We start from the raw sequence: 20,138 nt of genomic DNA on the forward strand, positions 1-20,138 counted from the left end.
GAATCAATTCTCAAGTCTCGATGCTGCTCTGATATCCTCCAAGGTCCGCCCCACGAGTCCAGAGTCGTGTGCTCCAAGCACCAACCCTAAGCTCTGGTCATTCATAAAGACCTCTATGCCGCACAATAATAACGGCTGCTCGAAATTCGCAAACGTTAAATTTCGAGAACCTCACACGAACATATGCATCAGACTTGTGCACGGGGTTCTTCCCAGTCCATTCGGGTCTTCCAGTCTCCTGCCCAATATCCAAACCCTGTTACCACGCAGCTCTCACTCTTGACTTCTGATGCTACTGTGAACACCTTCTCCACTCAGCTTTCAAATCGAAACTCACACATATCCAAGCAAACTGCGACTGTCGACGTAGTCGTGGGAACCTCCAGAGCTAGATATGCCAGTTTGAAGTCGCACACGCCAAAGGCGAATGCTGCGCACCAAAAACGTCGTGAAGACCTCTAGTCCACGTAATGTTGGTCTCAAATCGCAACCAGCGAATCCAGAATTAGGGCACCACTTCTGGGGGAGGCGACAATGGACGTATTCAGAGCCTTGAAAGCAGCCATGTGCATATTTCGATGAGAGGGCCTCGGTTCCTGTGCTCTTAGTTTGGCGAATGGAGGTCTGGGGTGGAGAAGACTCACTCGATGATGCATCGTGTTGCCCATGATATGCGCAGCGAGTGACTCCTGGAGGCAGTCAGGGTGCTGCAGCCGCCTCCCAGCTGCTTCGTTGCGATAGTCACAGATTGATGATGGACTTTGGAGGTACGATGACGAAGAAAAGGAAGTTCACGCGCGATCGAGTATGTGAGAAGTCAACATCTATACGAAATTCTAGCCTATCTCTTGTACATGTTCGTCGGTCTACATTCTCCAAACTCCAAAACGCCAGTCACGAATCTTCATACAATTATTATCCCTTGCTCAGCGCCAAGTCGCGTTCGTCTAAGAAACACTCACCTCACTATCGATTCTTAATGCGCTGAAAGTACCATTCATTCCACCGAAATCCATTGTACCTACATCATCCATGTTTCCGTAAGGGGCGACAAAGTCATGCGGCCACCAGCACTTGAACTTGCGCTCAAAGCCTGCACCCTTCGGGTAGAACGCGTCGGGAATCTTGTCGCACGAAAACTCGAGTTTTGCAGCGAGCATCGATGTAGGGCAGATTTCAATCTTGCGGTCCGGATCGGAGGAGCAGTCATTGAGGTGGGACTGCTTCGTCCTGTCATTGCTCTCGGTCTGGTAGGATGGTTGGCATAGCGGTAACAGGCCAAGCACCTTGCTAGGTGTATCTGAGCTGTACTTGCAGCCATCAATCTTGCCGTTCTGGTAAGTGAGCGTGATGGTGGTGTTGTCCTTGTTGCGAGGATAAGCCACAGTGAGAAGCATCTTGTACCGCATCTTGAGCTCAGGGTGAGCGTCGCGGTCTTGGGTTTCAATCAAGGTGCTGCCGACTACGTCCACATCCTCTGCATTGAGTCCGAACCAGAAGTGGCCAGCATGGTTCCCGTTGGGGTCTTTAAGCCACCACTCAATCGAAGCATCCTCGTACTCCATCTGCTGAACGAGTTCCAGAGTCCATCGACTGTCACGAGTCCAGGGCTTGGGTGGCGGTGAAGCCCTGTCATCGCCAGGCTCGAATGACATGTGGAACCAGCAATAGCCTCCTCGCTTCTGAATCGATGAGTCGCCGTTATCGTGCCACTTGTTGATACCGTCATCACAGCCAACGTCAGTCGGTCCGAGCTTCCGCATACCACACTGTCGGGCACAATCATCGGTAATCTGCCAAGATTTGCTCTCATCCCGAGTGTTGATTTTCCATTTCGTCCAGCAAATCTCCATACAGCCGGCGGGGAACCTCGAGATCTCGAACTCGATCTCTGACTGCGACGCGCTCGTGGACTCAGTGACGTGCGTGTGGAGTGCATAGCCCATATTCCAACCTGGAGCCCGATCCCATGCTCCGATCTCCTGAGTAAGATTGGCACCAAGGATGTTGTTCCAGCCCGAGCCCGAGCCAGCTTCGCAGCCGTGCTCGTCCCACAGTCGCCACGTAAGAGTCGCGTTGTCGGGCTTCTCCTTGATCTCGTGCTCGACCAACACTGTCCAATTGCCGGTAGGCGAGATCGTGTGGCCTGGTTTGCAAGTCGGAGTAGGCGAGTGTGGCAAGCTTACCGTCGAGTAGCTCGGAGTCGGACTGACAGTGATCTTCGTGCCGGACAAGAACAAAACCGTGGTGAAGGGAGCTCCAGGCTGAGCATTCTCAAAGGTCATGGGGTTTTCCTTCGGACAGGCGGCGGGTCGGCAAGGGCCTTTCTTGCAGTAGTTGATGCTGTCACCACTGTAACACAGTGCTGCAAGACATTCTTTGGCGCACTTCTCGGCGTTGGAGCCGTCTGAATTGCACCTGCCCTTGACGCACTTGTCGAAATATTCGTTACAGGTTGGACAGTTGGCCGGTGCTGGCGTGCCAGAGGGAATGTCAGTACCCCATGGAGGGGTCGTTGACATGCTCAGTATGGACGGTGGAGGTACTCGCGACACTAAAGAGGATGAAGACGTCATAACCATGCTCGTGGATGACACAATGCTCGAGGAGTTGGAGGAAGGTGTAGGCGTCGAGGAGAAGGCCGAAGAGGTTGTAGAGGCCGTGTGAGAGAACGACAACGACAAGCTTGAAGATGTATCGGCAGGCATTTCGTTGTTGCCTTCGTCATCATCTAGTGAGAGCGGTGCGCGAATACAGGCAGGCGCCTCATAAGAGGTCGGCTGCTCGTTGTCTCCCTCATCATCATCCAGCGAGAGTGGGGCGCGAGTACAAGATGGACCTTCGGAAGAGGTTGGCTGCTCGTTATCGCCCTCATCGTTGTTGAGATCGAGCGGGACACGAGAGCACATGGGAGCACTATTGCTCGAGGTCGTCGTGAAGCTGGAGATTGTGGTAGTCGCAGTGGTATCCAGTACACCACAGCCCGTCCGAGTGTACAAAATCGGCGTCAGACACATCGATGTCAACGTGCTCGTAAGTGTGAAGTTGAGTGACGCGATGGTTGTTGGCTCCAGCTTGATGTTCTCTTTGCAATAAACAAGCTTCTCGGTCACCGTCGTCTCCTGTTCCTTCTCACACTTGGTCGGGCGTGTCGGGTTAGGCGTTGGGTTAGGTCCAGGCGTCGGGCCACAACCTTCCGGTTTAGGACACTTGAGGGGACCGCCGCAAATCTCAGGTGGACAGGGATCGCAACCTTGAGGGAGGTTGCAGTATCCATTACAGCCAAATGGCCCACATGGATCAGGATTGGGAGGACCGACACCAGGTGGACAACCGCCGAAGAATAGGCAAGGGTTAGGTCCGAAGAGACCAAGAGGAAAGATGTTCGGTAACTCGGAAGTGATGTCGCATCCAGGGCCAAAAGGAAGACCCATCCATCCGCAACCTGCTTGAAGTCAGTCAAGGTCGTAAAACAAAAGCACTTTCCAGAATAACATACCGCATCCGAACAGGTTGCAGTCATCGTCCTCATCGTCATCCGGCTTGCAAGTCACAACCTTGCAAGGGCAGAAAGGACGCTTGAAGAGGACAAGACTAATGGCATACCATGGAGCACACTCGGCGACGCAGTCATTCGGCACACAGCCTTTCATTAAGCCGCCACCTGGAGGCGCCTCTGTAGAAGTCCCTAGAGGGGGTGTGGTGCCTGTAAGAGTTGGAGTAGTCTCGTCGCCTGGGTGAGTGGTCGCAGTGGCGCCGCCAGTGTTCGCAGGGTCAAAGTTGGTGGTCGAACCGGGCCTGCTCGTCAGATCAGAACCAGGCTTGCCCGTCGGGTCGGAGTCAGGATACTTGGTTTTATCACCGCCAGAGTCCTTAGTCTTGTCATCCTCATGGTCATTGGTTCGGGTCTTGTCATCCTCGTGGTCCTTGGTCTTGGTCGAATCAGGCTTATCATCATCATCGTTAGGTTGCGTGATGATAACAATGATAGTGTTGCCGTGATCATCCGTCGTGGTACGCTCTTGATCTTGTGTCCTGGATACACCCGACGTAAAATCCGGGCTGGAGGTGATGGTGTTACTCCCTCCCTGAGATCCTGAAGATATGGCGGCCGAAGATGCTGCGGTGCTCGACCACTGAGACGATGGTGACGTCTGAGCTGTGCTTGAAGTCATCGAAGCACTCCAGGCGGAGGTCTGGTCTGACGCTGAGGATGCCCATGGAGATCCTCCAATGCTGGAGGTTGCTGACCAAGATGCTGCAGAAGATGCACCAGAAGTAGCCGTGACATTGGAAGCTGGGAACGACGATGCGCTCGCAGAGATCATTGCAGAAGACTGTGGGACTGACTGTGAGAATTCGCCGGTGGTAGCTCTGGACTGGGACGGTGACGAGGTCCACGACGCGACCGACGAGGTTGTGCCGCTTGAAGCTTGGGATGACTGCACAATCGAAGAGGTGGCTGCGGACGACTGCTCAGAGGACGTGCGACTGCTTGAGGACGCATCGGCAGAGCTTGACGCCCAGGCTGAAGTCGTTCCAGTGGCAGTCGTAGAAGCCGAAGCCGAAGACGAAGAAGTACCAGAAGTGCTCGAAGGGGCGGGAGAGGCCGTGGAGGCAACATCCGAGGAGCTGGAGGTCCAGACAGCTGATGAACCCAGAGATGACGTTGCCTCCGAAGTTGCCTGCGAAGAAGACTGGCTAGCAGACGATGAGCTGGATGACACAGATGCAGTGCTTGAGGCAGCTGAAGAAGCCCATGCTGAGCTACCAGAGGATGAGGAGGAGCTGCTGGTGGAAGCCTCCTGTGAGGTTGCAACGCTTGATGACGGCACCGTTGAGCTCACCTCGGAGGCAGTCACGATCGTGGCAGAGGAAGACGGCGAGGACTGCTGTGTCTGCGACGATACAGGCGAAGGCACCACGACGACAGGCGGGGCACCAGTGGAGGCGGCCTCAGACGAAGTCGCAGATGATGCTCCAGAGCTAGCCGGAGGCATGCTTGAGGTCGGCGTAACAGCTAAAGACCAGGCTTGAGACGTCTGGGAGGACGGTGCTACGCTGAAGACGGTCGAAGAATCAGGTGATGGTCCTGTCGACGACGCAGCAGATAACGGTGCGGAATATGGTGCTGAGGATGATGGCGGCACGCTTGAGATAGCGGCGGATGGAGCGACAGAGACAGGAGTCGAAGGAGCAATCGAGACGCCAGGAGCCTGTGCAGAAGAGGCAGCAGAGCTCGACTGCGGTGCACCCGGACCGCCAGGACCGCCGCCGCCGCAAGAAGCGTAGTCGATAGCCCACAGCGTCGTACCACCAAGGCAGCGGTTGTTGGCGAGCTCCATCTTCAGGCCCAGAGTCTCGTTGTCATCGTAGCCAACCCACTGCCCATCAAAGACAATCTGCTTGACACCCGCGCCGCCATCGATGATCTCAGGCTTCAGATTCTTCTGCCTAATGATCCGCTGGATCTCGCACTGCGACAGGACACCTGCGAGCTCGGTGCATTCGCCGGCGTTGGAAGGACCAGTCCACGGGCAATCGTACCGCGCGCAGCTGGCGTCTTCAAGAGTGTATCCGCGACCGTAATTGGCGATACCTAGGTTGATCTTGGAGGGATTCACGTCGTTGAACCAGAACAAGTCGAGGGCGGTGGCGATTTCCTTCAGATCGGTGTGCGGCTTGACGCGGGCGCCTAAGCCAGGAATGGTGGCATCCCAGAGCTGTGTTATGTTAGCATTGTAATCATCGAATATACGATGGATGGGTGTTTACACCGTGGAGATCGTACGCCAAGACATTGAAACTATCGACCTGGGCTTCGAGCGCCTTCGGGTCGATGTTCTTCAAGTACTCATATTGTGCTGGAAGAACGACAGAAAGACCACGTGAGCCTAGAGCCTCGCGGAGCTCCTTCGTGAGGTCGACTTGGTTCTGCTTGTCAATGGCGGGATTTCCACCACGGCTCTCGGCGCCAGGCCACTCCCAGTCAATGTCGACACCCTGGAACTTCCACTTGTCGAGGAACCGAAGCAGTGAGGCAATGAAAGCGCCACGGTTGGCCTTGGCGCTTACCATCTGCGACCACGTGTAACGAGTGGCGCCGGCGTCAGAGAATTCCCAACCGCCTGTAGTGAGTTAGTACGTGTTAGAGTGAGTAGTGTCATGGGCAACTTACCAATGCCGATCCACTTCTTGGAGCCATCCTTGAGGGCGAGGAAGTCTGCGTAGAGCTTCTCGTCGTCAGGGTGCATGGGGCTAACAGCGAAGGTCGTGGGGTCGATGGTGGCGAACGAGAAGATCAGGTGCGTCAGTCCGGCCGTGTCGATGTTGGCTGGCCAAACCTTGTCGCAGGGCCTACGTCGAGTGTTCCCGCTGAATGTTAGTAACTGTCCCAGTGACATTGGAAATGAGCATTGGCCTACCAGCCCTCGTAATAGGCGACCTTGCGGGAAGCTGTACCGCTATCCTTACCACACGTGGGAGTTGACTGCGTGGTGACAGTGCCGCACTTGCCGAATTGCTTCTGGCAGGGCGTGCTCTCGCCAGAGGCGGTGGTGTCGCGACAGAAAGCCTCTGAAGCGCCGCAAAAACCGAAGTATGAGCAGCAGACGTTCAGTGGGCAAGTCCGAGAGCCACCTTTGCTGTTCACGCCGCAGGGGGCCGTAGCATCGCAGTTGGCAACGCAGTTGCTCTTGCAGTGTTCGTCGCGGAAGCCGCATTGACCTGAACAATGTTAGTGAAGCCGCAGTGTAAGACAGACTGGAGTTGATAAACACCTTGGGAGTTGCAGCAGCTACCATCAGCACACGGGTTGGAGGCGCTACACTGGAGTGGACCAGCTGCGCCAAAGGACGTGTTGGAGACACTGTCGGTTTGCCGAAGAATGTAGTCCTCTTCAATGCTGAGCACAGAGAGAACGCCGTCGAGAGAAGCGCGCGGGGCGCCGAAAAAGGTAAGGTTGGAGTTACCATTGCTGGGGCCGACCGCAGTTAGCGCCAGCAAGGCGGAGAAGAGGGACAGCCGCATGGTGTGCGCATGCGCTGTCGGAAGGAAGGAAGAAGCTGTAGATATGTGCTCAATTCGGAAGTTGCGAGCTGAGTCGGTAGCTGCAGCTGGTGGTGAGGAGGAAAAGCAGCTGGGCGAGGTGGGCGAAGATTACAAATGCGGCAGGACCGGCGTAAGTGGGGCGGGGGTGAAGTGAAGGTAGGTCGCAAGGAAAAGCCGGTCTGGAGGTAGTTGCTGATGCGACAGACTCGGGGGCTTCCCGAGGTTGGGGATACCTTCACCCAGATTGTGCTCTGCTTGTGTCGCCCAACCTGATACATGCAGGTACTCGATCTCTGTGCACACAGGCAGTGACAAAGCTGAGGCGCAGTCGGTGAAAGCTTTCCTAGAACTTGTCAACGAGCATTGTGCGACGCTTCTGACATTGTAGCATTACGGCTGCCGGAAGATGCTCAACACAAGCCATGTACGTTGTCGAGACCGGACAAGTAGTGACTATATAATCGGGTAAACGATAGTGGAGAAAGATCTGCTCGTCTTTCAATCATTTGGAAATCCGTTTATACACGAGTACTGTCCAAATTGAGTTGCGACTGAGCTTGTTAGCAGATGACGGGCCACACAAATCAACGGCTTGACAAGGGTTAGCGGTTTGCAAACCCCCAAAGGCAGCAACCATTGTTTCCACCTCTTCGACAAATGATTGAGCGATGATGAAGGACACATTGAGAAGAAAACACGAGCGGACAAGTGTAACGACAATCGAGAGCAAGCGATGAGGTAAAGCTAAGAAACATCAAGTGGACGGCTACTAGTCTCAAACCTGGCAGCTTTTGGCAAAGGAGTATGCATATATAGTCATTGCCGCTCCTCGACCGCAGACTAAACTGTAGTGACGCATTGACTCTCAGCTCACTCCTCCTCGAGGTCGAGGAAGGGCACTCGATGACTCGAGCACTTCATATCGCAGTATGTTACACACCTTATGGTCGGCAAGATCTAGGCACAGTGGAAAACGTTTCGTTGGTGATGGATGAGGTGATTTGCGCGAGACGTGAAGTCGCCAGCAACCCCACCTGACACGAAACAGGCGCGCTCAAACGCGCTAGCAGCAGCCCCTCTCCTCTTCCTGTTCGGTGCACAAAGGTTCATGCAGTCCAACTTGAACACATTGGATGAAAGCATGCATAGAAAGGCAACAACGAACGATCGCACTTGATGCATCGAGGCAGAGAATCAACATCAAGGCTGCATTTCCACTGCTCGTCTCTGACGATTGGGGAGTCATTTGAATACTTTAATACCTACATGATGTCCTCATCCAACTTGAGTAGCCCTATCCTGCTACCCAAGATAAAACGAGGGTGCATCATTGCTACCTACTCCAAGGCGGCCCCGCGTTCCTGTCGTACGGTACATACCTCCCATACGGACCTCCGCCGGTGTTCGTCCATCCACCAGCTCCGCCAGATCGATTATCTCTCGGCAGCGCGCCTGGTTGAGACTCTAGGTGCACTCGCTCGAATGAGCCCAGTCTGGGAAATGCGTACCAGGCTGACGGGCACCGTTGGGCTTCTGCTTGAAGCTAGGGTACTGATCGGGGCGGAAGCTGGATTCGGGGTTGGGATGGTGGCAGCAGGACCATGGCCAGTATGAGAAGTCAGGCATCTTGAGTTTTGTGTCTTATGCTCGTGGTGTTTGTGAGTGTTTGAGAATGATTTTCGTCCAAGTTCTTGGTGCTGTGTTAAGTGTCCTGTGGACACAGTTGAGCAGCAGCGAGAACGGCTTATATGCCTGGAAAATGTGTATGTCGGGCGGTGGTTCGGATTGATTGTGAACATTGGGATGTGTCGAAGGACTGGGGTGGTGATGTTGTGTCGATCTTGTCGCGATGTTGGCGCTGTGGTGGCCTTCACAGGATGACAGTATCGTGCAAAATGACATGTTGAGCCTCAAGTCTCCGATTCGTCCATCTCGGTGTAGACTCTCAATTCCTTCTCCATCATCACCCTGTAGAGCCTCCAAAGCTCCTCGTCACCGAACACATCTTTCGCTGCCGTAAAGGCCAACATGACGAAGTCCTTAACCCACGGTAACATCTTCAAGCCTTGGTAAAACGTCTCTTTGACCTTGTCTTCCGCCTCATCGATCCTGTTCTCCCACTTACCCTTCTTGCCATCTCTGCGCGGTCGCTTGTTCGGCCGTAAGTTCTGCTCTTTGCACAGTTGCTCGAGCTCGAACTGTAGATACATGTTCCATAGCGCGGGACAATGTGCACCAGACGCATCGAGGTTCGTGGCGCGCTTGTACAGCGCACGTATTGAGTGTGATGTCGAGCCTGCAATCTCGCCCTTCAAGATCTCGTGATGAATTGCGAAAGCCCAGGTAACGACGCTGGCAGTAGGCGAGGTGTGTAGAACGCGGCGCATGTTGCCACGTACACGGTCGTCGATGGAGAAGCGTGCTTCGTTGGCAGCGTAGGTGGATAGCAGGATCGTGTTGTTGGGGAAAGTGGCAATGAGAGGTTCAAGTGCCGTGCGGAGCAAGGCTGGCTTTACGATGGAAGTGTGAGTGACGTGGTAAGCGAGCAAGCGTGCTATGGCTTGCGCGTGGATTTCCGCGTGTACTGACGATGCGAGCTTGTGGGAGGCAAACCAGGCAGTTAGGTTGCTGTGCATACTCAGCGCAGCAGACGCATCGCAGTCGCTGGACAGGTAGGCGAGGAGCGCAAGAAAGGTTGTGTTCAGAACTGCGGATAGGTAGTCCTTGTTGAGAAGCGCGTTCTCAAGAGAGACCTGTAACGCAGTCCGGGTCGTCTGGATGCAGACAGAATCAGGCCTCGACATCCGCGAGGCTGTCGATCTGCTTTGGCTCTGTACGAGTCGCCAGCATGCCTCGACCTTATCGTCTTTGATCAAAGCCTGCCAGATGTGGCTGCTCAAGAGTTCCAGACGATCCGCTGAGGTGGACTGTATGTTGAGTGCGGCGTGAAAGACATGATCGGCCTTTCCGGGATTGCCCAAGTGACCTTCGATCAGCCCATACATGTTATAGAGCCGGAGGCTTGAAGGTCGATCCTTGAGCAGCCGCTTTGCGCTTTTGGCTACCTCCGAGGGAAAGTACCTGTACTCAAAAGCTAGAAGGTACTCGCCAACAAGCTCGCCTTCTGGAGTATTCATGGCCAATAACTTCAGGGCATTTCTGGCGAAGTCCGGACTGAGCATGGAGGGGTCGAGTGAGAATGTCTGCTGTACCAGAAGGTCGCTTGTCATTTGAAAATGGGCGAATGGGCTCTGGGAGTACCGCGAGAGCGCTTCTTGGTATGAAAGATTTTCCGACCCTGTCTTGGTCGCAGACTGGAAGTGAGATGTTCTGCTCTGCGAAAATGGATCAGCCCACCAAGAACAACCCGGGTTCGTCCTGGCCAGACGAGGAAGTCCGCAGAAGCACAAGAATGCATCTATCTGCATTTCACGCGAGACCAAAGGCAAGTTCGTGACGTAGTCCTTGAGATCTGAAAAGAAGATTGTGTGGAAGGGATCGTCTTCGCCAACATCATCTGTGGAGCGGCCGGGGTAGCGAAGCTTGTTCACGGACTCGATCTCGTGTCTTCGAAACTCATCGAGTGACGATTTTGGGGATCGAGATGTCTCCAAGGTGATGGAGCTTGGCGGCGGCATCGCCTCTTCGATCGATGTATGCCGCCAGCCTTTGCTGTCTGGCTCGCCAATGCGAGGGACCTCACTCTCCCAGAACTCTTCGAACTGCTGCACTTTGTCGCCGGTAAGGTCATGTGGCGCTAGTAGACTGAACTCGAGAACAGCTTGCCACGTCGCTAGCGCGAGTTCTTGGTAACCAGCTTCTTGGATCATCGTGGTCAGACGGACGAACAGATGCAATCTAGCTTCTGGGGTGACTGTATCCTCTGTAGATCTACTTGACCGTAGCGCATCCTGAGCTTGAGAGAAAAGAGCGCGACAGTCTTCGTACTTGAACCTCGAAAACGTCGATTGGACAAAGTCGAGATATCCGAGCCAGAGCTTTACACTATGAGGGTGTTTCTTGAGCGCGTCTTGCCACTTTGTTGCCGCTTTCGCATCGTCCCAGTGCCGCTGCACCTCTCGCAAAAGGCCAATGTGGAGTTCGATCTGACTCGCCTCGTCGTCAACGACCTTGCGCAGAGCTTCTTCGTATGTTGAGATTCGCACATCAGCTAAGTTCAGCCTACTAGCCGCCGACAAGTCAGTGGTCGCCCAGTCCAGCTTCATCATCGGTTCCTGGTGCTCGATGAGGTTCATCCATGCCTGAAGGTTTTTTGGATCGTCACGAGTCTCGCGAATCAGCCTGGAGTTCTTCTGCGTGACTTCAGAATTTGCAGCTGCAGCCTCCGTTCCCGACTCATAGCAGGTATCCGGGTCATCAGCTCTGCCGGGGTTACGCTTGTCCTCAATACCTCGATAGTCCGGGGCCGGTGCAACATCATCGTCTTCCCCGCTGTCGTTGCCAGAACCTCGCTTTCGTTTGCCAGTGCTGGAGAGTGCAATGTAGTCACGAGTCGCATCGTTCCGGTGGTCTTCTGCAGCTTTGACAAGCCGCAGCACACGTTTGCCCTCTCTCGCAGCGTGCTTGTCTGTAAGCATTCGCTTCTGTCGCCGACGCACGAGTGGTGTCATGTAGATTTTCGTTTCAGTCGAGTATTCGCGATCAATCTTCTGATCTGGCAGTCCGAGAACGTTACCATAGCCGCAGCGCCGATAACCAGGGATGTCGTACCGGTTCAATGTCCCATACCTGACAATGTCGAGATCCCCTCGACGGTCGCTAAAGTAGGCCTTCTTGGAGGGCTCATCTCTGGCGCGTTCTCGCTTCTCGCGTAGCGGCGATTTCCTCTCATCACGATTCCTCCCATCACGATTCCTCTCATCGCGATTCCTCTCATCACGATTCTTCTCTCTCGATGGTTTTCGTTGCCCCTGTTCTTTCTCTTCCCGCCGAAGATCCTCCGGCGGTGGCTGTTCAGGGGCTTTGGACTTGGGCCGGAAGCTTGCAAACTTCGGAGCGCTTGCACTCATCTTGCTGATCGTGGCCAGTGTCACAGCGTTGCAGACAAGTGTGCCTCGACTTTGATTGCAACGCTCAGCCAAGATCCCGTGAGAGACGGAAGGCCTAGGTGACGAGGGGTAGTCGATGAGACGCCACGCCTGTGCGGCTTCAGGGTTGCATAGCGCCGATCGTTGCGTTTGCTCTTGCACGAGGTTCGCGCATGGTGATGATGGATGCGTGAAGGAGGATGCACGTGCCGAAGCTCAGATGGCTAGCTGCGGTGCTGGTCTCAGTGGCGCACTGTAAAATGTCTGGTGCTCTGTGCGCGAAATCTTGGTCTATGCATGGATCTTGGAGAAATCGTCGAGAAATTTTGGAGCTTTGCGACTGCAGACCAACGTTCCCGCCACGACAATAATCCACGTCGTTCTGCTGCGTCCGATGGCTTTTGGGACCCCACGCACACCCTCCTAAGCTTGTAGATAAGCTCGTAGAATCACCAAAACACGCACAACATGGCGACAGCGCTGCAGAAGCAGCTCGCGGCCATTGCCGCCTCGAGCACCCACCAGCTCGACCTCAAGGCGCAAAAGTCGGCGCACGGCAAGTCGCTGCTGTTCGAGGCCAAGGTCGCGGGATCGCAGTCGTTCGCGAGCCTCTACCTCATATGCCATGACGGCTACCGGGAGCTATGCGCACTGGACCCCCGCTTCCGCCAGTTCTCCAACAGCCTGTTCAGCGAGCAGAGCACGGAGGAGGACAGGCTGCAGATGACCGAGGCGGAGAACAGGAAGCTCAACACGGTATTGGAGGCTTTCATCACATTAGTGGGGCCGCGCCTGCTGCTGAAGCCGGCGCAGAAGGCGCTGGAGTGGCTCGTCAGAAGATTCAAGTGCGTAGCCCTGGTCGCGCTTTCCGCATGAGCAAAGCGCGGGGGAAGGAGCACGCAGCGCGACTGCATTCTGCGTGCAAGCATGCTAACAACCCAACAGGGTGCACGAACACAACACCGAGACGCTCGTCTTCACCTATCTCCCCTACCACCAGACGCCCCAGTTCGTCGCATTACTCTCGATACTCCCACCCCAGCCGCGGCATGCGCTGCGATTCCTCTTCCCGTACATTCAGGCGAACACGAATCCGCCAAGACAGACGATTGTCTACACAGCAATCAACACCCCCGAGTTCTTCAATGCCTTCCAGTCGTACATCGTTCGCGTTCTCGAAAGCGGGCACGAGTCGACAGTTCTGCTCAACTTCTGGGCCACTCTCACTTACCAGGCCATCCATGGCATCTTCAACAGCGCCACATCGGGCAGGCGCGAGATGCAGGCGCAGAAGACGGAGGAGGTGCTGCTCCGAGTGCTTCCCGTGCTCAACAGCTCGATGAGGGTCTCGAACGGGCCAGAGGTGGTTGTGGCATGCTACCTGATGGTCCATGCGCTCGTCACCAGTGCGCAGTTGGGAGACAAGGTGCTAGACAGCCTGATGGAGGCCATGGTTCTGGCACAGGACGCCGACTCGCTGAACCAGTGCATACTGGTCCTGGCTACAGTCGCTGAGCAGCGATGGAGCGCGCAGATGCCGAATGCGGTGACGAAGAGGCTCTTGAGGGTACCACAACTGCCAGCCGCTTTGGCAACGGCATCCGCGCAATGCTCTGTTGGTCGTCTTGCGCTAGGCTGTGCTCTGGGCGCACTGCGTGGTGCCAGCCGCTCGGACGAGAAGCGCGCTACGTTCACAGAGATTGTCGAGTCGAAGCTCCTCACAGCACCGCAGGCGCAGATTGTCCTGTCCACGCTGCTTCGGGCAGTACGGGACAGCGCGGCCGGCTCTGAAGAGCACGGCCAGCTTCTCGAGCTCGCTGCTACACTCGCCGAGGACCGTACTTTGGCGAGCAAGATGCAGATCACTGCCAAGGACAACGACATCGACCTAGAATCGCTTGGCCTCTCCGTTGACCAGTCCATCGAGGAGGATGCACAAGCAGTTGCGTTCGAGTCTGAAGACGAGGAGATGGTCGATGCCGACGAGACCAGCGTTGCGTCGACAATACCAGTTCCAAGTTTCGAGACCAGCAGTTTCCTGGATTCCGCCGCCTCGAACGACTACAACGCTGTCGCAGCGGCGTTCGAGCAAGCCGTGTCTTCCAACCAGACCACTCGTTTCCTTGCCTCCTCGGAGCTCCGGCAAAAGGACGCCGACAAGTCGAACGTGTATCTTACCTTCCTGGTCCGTGCATGGTGCACTTCACGATCCGCTCCTGTTCGAGTCGCTGCCCTCCGCGCCACCGCATCCACCATCAAGCGCGCCGCAGCAACCGCAGACTTCCAACACATCATCCCCTACCTTCTCCACGCACTCGGCGACACATCGTCCCTTGTCCGCCGTTCTGCTGCAGCGTGCGTTGCTACGCTGTCCAAGCGCTCGGCCTCGAAAACGCCAAAGGTCTGGGGCGCTGGCTTGTACGGCAAGGGTGCTGGCGAGCCTTTCGAGCTCAAGACCGATGATGCTGCCACCTTCCTAACATCAGTCCTCACTCCGGTGCTTGAAGAATGTGTGATGGACTCAAAGTTCGTCATGGCAGGAGTGAGGGATGCACTGGAAGGTTCGCAGTCCGCAAAGTCTAAGCAGAGCATCAAAGCGCCCGTCCGAACTGCAGTCCTCGGCTTCTTGGCCAGCCACGTATCCGCTACGCCTCTCTTGAAGGTCAGGGTGAACGTGCTGCCAGTCTTCACCTTCTCCGGCAAGATCTCGGCCGTTGTTCGCAGCGACGCTGTCATCCCGCTGGTCCAGCAGTGGTGCGCGCTTGCAGCTTCGGATGTGGCTACAAAGTGTGCAGACGAGCAACTCTCAGTCGAAGACGCGGACAAAGGACATCTCAATGCCCTCATGGCGAAGGAGGCTAAGAGCGCGCAATTGCTTGGCGATGTTGTCTCAGGATCCATCAACAAGGAGCGCGTTGCCTTGATCGCTGCCGCTTTCGACCAGATCAATGCATTCTGGCCCTCCTTCAAATCCGACTTGAAGCTCCCGCTCGCTCAGGCCATGCTGGACTTGTCGCTCAAGGAGAGCACCGAGCCTTTCGACCAACTCTGCAGGGAGCGTGCCCTCGAGACGCTGCGCAATGTCAAGCTCGACTCTCCTACTCTCATCGCTTTCCTCGACAGTGTTCCTTCCGCGCTGCAGATGCCCGAAGGTCCGCCAAGTAAAAAGAGAAGACGCACCAGCCGCAACGAGATGGCACGGGTGGAGGTATCGTCTACAGATGAGCTGCAACGTCTGCTAAGACGACTCACCCTGGTCCTGGAACTGATCGAAGGATCGACTCCTGGTCAGCACCCTGACTTGTTCAGGAATCTGTTCAACGTCTTCGGTGACCTGCAGCCGCTCAAGCAACAGTCGGGTTCCGAGCTGGTCTACCTGCAGAGCATGATTCTTGGCGCTTTGACACCTATGGTGAACTTCTTCAAGGAGCATCCCGAGGTGACCGACTATCAATCAGCCGTCCGTGCCGATCTTCTCATTGATGCTATTCGACACTCCACTAGCCCACAGGTGCAGAACAGCGCGCTCCTGTTGATCTCCAACCTCGCAACGTGGGTTCCGGACTTGATCCTCCATAACCTGATGCCCATCTTCACATTCATCGGCTCGACTCTGCTTCGCCAGCAAGACGACTACTCGGCTCAGGTCGTCGACAAGACCATCTCGCGTGTCGTCCCGCAACTGGCTGCCTCGCTGCGTGCAAAGCACAAGAACTTCCTGACTGGCGTCTCAGACTTGTTGCTAAGCTTCACCGCAGCCTTCGAGCACATTCCGTTGCACCGAAGGCTCAAGCTGTTCTCGGAACTTGCCCGCACCCTCGGACCTAAGGATTCATTGTCCGCAATCATTGCTCTCCTGGCTGACCGATACCACAACAGCAAGACTCAACGCAGATTCTCGACCGAGCTTCTGCTTGTGTTCGACCCCATACATACATTCGATGCTTTTAAGGGCTACCTCGATCTCGCGGTTGATGCTGCTGGGCCGAAGCGCAAGGTCTCTGATACACTGTTCGGTCTGAACGAAAAGAAGCCCGCTGAAGTCGAATCCGCTATCCAGAACCTCTTGGTGTGCCTTGCAGACCTCGCGGCTGATGACAGACTTCGCGCACACGTCACCAGAGCATTCCGACGCAAGTCTGATAACAGCAGACCTCGTACTGTCTTCGCTAGCATCGTCGAGGTCACCATTCAGCTCTCCAAGCAGGTCGCATCCACGCCCAAGCTGTACGAGTGCTGTAGCCGTGTGCTCGCCCGGTCCTTGGACCTCCTCCCCACCACCGAGCTCATCAAGTCAGCCGAGCTGCTTCTCGCAAAGACGGATGCTCAGGTACAAATCGCGGCTATCAAGTCGGTGCAAGTACGAGCCGCTTCGGTTGTGCAGAACGATCGACACTCTGTCCACGCACTGGTCTCGTTCTTGCCTAGCGTCGAGAACGTCTTGCAGCAGTCAAAGTCTTTGGATGCGAAGATCATCTCCGTCAGCTGCATTGACAGCATTGTAGAGCGCTTCGGCAAGAAGGATGCATCCGCTGTTGCTTCGGTCGCCCAGACCATTGCTGGCCCACAGTCGCTATCGCATAGCGATGACAGACTCCGCGTTCTCTCTCTGTTGTGTCTGACCTCCATTGTGGACGTGCTGGAAGACGAGTTCATCTCACTTCTGCCATCTGTACTGCCGGTCGCGTTCGACTATCTTTCCAAAGCTATTGTGGAGGAGAACGTCGGTCTGCACAACGCAGTCTACACTCTCATCTCAGACATCGTCGAGCGACTTGGATACATGTTCTCGCGAGAGTATCTTGACAAAGCCCTGCGGTTGTCGCATCGCTCCGCCGCTGCGGATCTGGAAGAAGCTTGCGACGAGAGCCGTCGCGCTTTCTATCAGAGTGTATCCGAACACCTTGGCGCGCAGGAGGTGTTTGCCGCCATTCAGTCCACTTGGACACATGCCGTCTCCCAAGGCTTCGATGCATCGCTCGAACACCTCGAGCTACTTCGCTCCACAGTTCACGTCCAGACCAAGGCTAAACTTATCAAGTCTAGCTCAACGCTTTTCAACCTGATCCTCTCCACCCTCAACCTGCGTACAGCGATAACTTCACAGAGGGATGTGGAGTTCGATGACGAAGAAGTCGAGCAGCTCGAGAACACTCTCGTGGAGTCTGTGGTCGCAATGGTGTTGAAGCTCAACGATGCTACCTTCCGCCCCTTCTTCGTGCAACTAGTCGACCAGGAAGGACCGATTGGCGCGAAGCCAGAGCGCGCCATCACCTTCTACAGGTTCCTTGCCTCTTTCTTCGACAAGTTCAAGGTACGGCTCTTACTCTCATCGCCTCACTTCTACATAGCTAACATAGCACAGTCCATCGTCACAACATACTCAAGCTACGTCATCGAGCACGTCGCCAAACTGCTCGAACAGCTCGTCAGTGAAGATGCAAGCTCAGATCTACGCAGCGTAGTCCTCTCAGCGCTACAGAAGACCTTCCAGCACGACCAGGATGGCTTCTGGCAAGCACCTTCGCATTATGGCGTCATCATGAAGCCGCTCCTCAAGCTGCTCACCATCACCGCTGCGGAAGATGTCACAACAGACGTCATTCCCACCATCACCGAGCTCGCCGCTGCATCCGCATCTTCACTCGATAACCACCGCGAGATGAACGCAGTGTTGCTCAAGTACATGCGCGATGAGGAGGCGCACACACGTCTTGCGACAGTGTTGTGTGAGCAGAGTCTTACAAAGAGGTTGGGAGAGGAGTGGCTGGGTCTGTTGCCAGAGATGCTGCCCTTCATTAGCGAGCTCAGGGAAGATGATGATGAAATGGTGGAGAGGGAGACACAGAGGTGGATATCATCTGTGGAGGAGATCCTGGGTGAGGATTTGGAGGGGATGTTGCAGTAAAGCAATCGGACATGAAAAGTGTTAGGAGTTGTTGTTTGTTAGCATTTACAGGTGTGGATCTGGGAGGGGACATGTTCTAATTGGAAACGTTACTACAATTTATGATGTGCTGTGGGCTGTCGTTGTGCAAATGGCAGCTACATTCAGCCAGTGCGTTAGATCTCAGAGACCACATTCATCTTCAGAGTGACCAACCACCCTAGGGGGGATAGGACCTAGCAGCCAAAGAGTAGCTCGCGGAGTTTGCTGTCCCTGATCAAGTCAGAAAGGTCCGGCATCTCGAACTTTGTCCATAGACCGAGAGTGAAGATTCACATTGAGGGGAGACAGGGGTCCGCATACCGTTTGGCTTGGACGATCTGAGTTTCGGATGGGCCCTTTTGCTCCATTCACTGCTTCCGGTGTCACTGGGACAAGATACCCATGTTCTTATCGACCGAGTAGGCGGGAAGCTGAGTGGCGAGAGTGTCGAGGGGAAAGCGTCAAGAAGGGCGGAGAGGCAGTAGTAGAGAATCAGGCAATGACGATGAATTTAGCTTCTGTGTCATCGCTGTGCTCTTTCCCGGATACGCCACTGGTCATTGTTGTTGTTGTTGTTGTTGTTGTTGTTGTTGTTGTTGTTGTTGTTGTTCATCTGAGCCTCGCTTCCACTCTCATCAGTTGGCAGTTCCGTGCATTCTCTCCTCAAACGCATCCTGATCTTCCCAACGGTCAACACCTCGTCCGATTGTTTCAGTGGCTCTTTATCTGACGATGGTCGTTGAGCCACTTTGCTTCTGATAAACGAGAGCAACCACTGTATCCCACGAAGAAGAGGGTAGAGGGTTGGGACCGTGCCGCACACCACCAAGAGGAAAAGCTCGGCTGTAACCCAGGCAAAGATGTCGTATGTCGCCCATGTCTGATCCGTACGATTCCCAAGTTCTGCAAGGTACTGTGTCTTGATGCCCGAGCATATCGACGTCAAGATGTTGAGCCCAAACACAATACATAACTGGATTCGTTGAAACATGCTGATACGGAGCTTCCAAAAGATAGTGAGCGGGATGATTGCTAGACTAGCATCGGCAAAGGTGTAGAAAGCTAGCGACGTGAGTATACTGAAATGAAGCAACGACCATCAGACTGACTTACATCCAGTGAAAATGCCATAACCAGCCATGATCTTGGGATCTATGCATGTTCCATCTACTCGCGGATCCCAGAGACGTCTCGGCGGACTGCATTGCAGGAAGGTCAGTAGCGAGCATGAGATTGCCACACAGCTCGTCAAGATGATGGTGACTGTCCAGAGGTACATTCGCTGCCATCTCCATCCTGTGTCTCGCACGATGGTCAGCAGTAATGCTGAAATAGAGATCTTTCCAGTCGCCACGCCCACGATGCCGAAGATCTGAGAGGTCCAATTTAATAGTATAGCTTGGGTCAAGTTGTCCATGCCGCGCTTTTGGACGTCCCAGATGTGCTGACACCCGCCTCGATTAGCGTACAGCGTCAACACAACGGACCACCCAACGAAGCACACCTTGAAGCAGTCAATATCACCTCAGTTTCCTTTGTGGTTATACGTACCCAGGTCGTACCCATGAATATGTCATCCCACCCAACCTGTCTTTTACGCACACGAAAGTTGAATCGAAGAACGATAGTAACAAATGAAAGAGATGTGAGAGTCCACATCATGATAATGAGGGTAGGCCCGCGATCTGGGATCGAGTCCGCATCTCGTTCGCTGAATGTGTCCATCCTCACTCAGACTGTGCAGAAGATGGGAAATCGACACTCGAGAGCCATGAGTCACGACACTCGCAAGTTCGCGACGTGCGTCCTTTGATGAGTTTTACCATTGCTCTGCCTCGCAAGGCTGGTTCCGCAGCAACGGTAAATCGACGGGCCGTGTCGGAACAGCAGGAACAATCAAGATGCATAAGACCAGTTTGATTCGTTCTGGTTATCTGCATCCGCGTGGCACAGGTCTTGAATCTAAGCGAAGGATCACTCCTCTTACACATGCAGGCAAGCGTGACGTATGAGCGAGTCAAACAGGCATAATCCATCCTTTTGCCGAGCGCACCTTCCTCCTTACAGCGATAAGCCGAGCCGCGAGATATTAGACCAAGCCGCTCATTATT

General features: G+C 54.8%; 6 protein-coding genes across 6 annotated transcripts; 2 read left to right on the forward strand and 4 right to left on the reverse strand.

Moving 5' to 3' along the window:
- Positions 1-888: 888 nt before the first annotated feature.
- BU25DRAFT_416096 (uncharacterized protein) lies at positions 889-3,659 on the reverse strand. The gene is made up of 2 exons (XM_033707697.1): positions 3,500-3,659; positions 889-3,445 (listed from the first exon to the last, which is right to left on the reverse strand). Exons 1-2 carry the CDS (start codon positions 3,651-3,653, stop codon positions 948-950), a joined length of 2,652 nt encoding a protein of 883 aa, XP_033555631.1. The 5' UTR covers positions 3,654-3,659; the 3' UTR covers positions 889-947.
- Positions 3,660-4,233: 574 nt separating this feature from the next.
- BU25DRAFT_463660 (uncharacterized protein) lies at positions 4,234-5,037 on the forward strand (the record flags this gene model as incomplete). The annotated part of the gene is made up of 1 exon (XM_033710620.1): positions 4,234-5,037. One exon carries the CDS (start codon positions 4,234-4,236, stop codon positions 5,035-5,037), a length of 804 nt encoding a protein of 267 aa, XP_033555632.1.
- Positions 5,038-5,267: 230 nt separating this feature from the next.
- On the reverse strand, positions 5,268-7,029 carry BU25DRAFT_404417 (glycoside hydrolase family 18 protein; the record flags this gene model as incomplete). The annotated part of the gene is made up of 5 exons (XM_033705122.1): positions 5,268-5,723; positions 5,776-6,128; positions 6,179-6,375; positions 6,426-6,726; positions 6,780-7,029. Coding segments are annotated over 5 exons (1,557 nt in total), but the record flags the coding sequence as incomplete, so codon positions are not given.
- Positions 7,030-8,812: 1,783 nt separating this feature from the next.
- Positions 8,813-12,280, reverse strand: BU25DRAFT_237491 (DUF1740-domain-containing protein). The gene has a single exon (XM_033701480.1). It carries the CDS (start codon positions 12,078-12,080, stop codon positions 8,961-8,963), a length of 3,120 nt encoding a protein of 1,039 aa, XP_033555634.1. The 5' UTR covers positions 12,081-12,280; the 3' UTR covers positions 8,813-8,960.
- Positions 12,281-12,566: 286 nt separating this feature from the next.
- Positions 12,567-18,074, forward strand: BU25DRAFT_379573 (U3 small nucleolar RNA-associated protein 10; the record flags this gene model as incomplete). The annotated part of the gene is made up of 3 exons (XM_033704201.1): positions 12,567-12,943; positions 13,044-17,412; positions 17,464-18,074. 3 exons carry the CDS (start codon positions 12,567-12,569, stop codon positions 18,004-18,006), a joined length of 5,289 nt encoding a protein of 1,762 aa, XP_033555635.1. The 3' UTR covers positions 18,007-18,074.
- Positions 18,075-18,135: 61 nt separating this feature from the next.
- Positions 18,136-19,932, reverse strand: BU25DRAFT_416097 (uncharacterized protein). Its single transcript, XM_033707698.1, has 4 exons — positions 19,579-19,932; positions 19,141-19,531; positions 18,349-19,089; positions 18,136-18,258 (listed from the first exon to the last, which is right to left on the reverse strand). Exons 1-3 carry the CDS (start codon positions 19,750-19,752, stop codon positions 18,551-18,553), a joined length of 1,104 nt encoding a protein of 367 aa, XP_033555636.1. The 5' UTR covers positions 19,753-19,932; the 3' UTR covers positions 18,136-18,258; positions 18,349-18,550.
- Between the last annotated feature and the right edge of the window lie 206 nt (positions 19,933-20,138).

This window comes from Macroventuria anomochaeta (assembly GCF_010093625.1).
Source record: "Macroventuria anomochaeta strain CBS 525.71 unplaced genomic scaffold BU25scaffold_55, whole genome shotgun sequence".
Taxonomy (NCBI): domain Eukaryota; kingdom Fungi; phylum Ascomycota; class Dothideomycetes; order Pleosporales; family Didymellaceae; genus Macroventuria; species Macroventuria anomochaeta.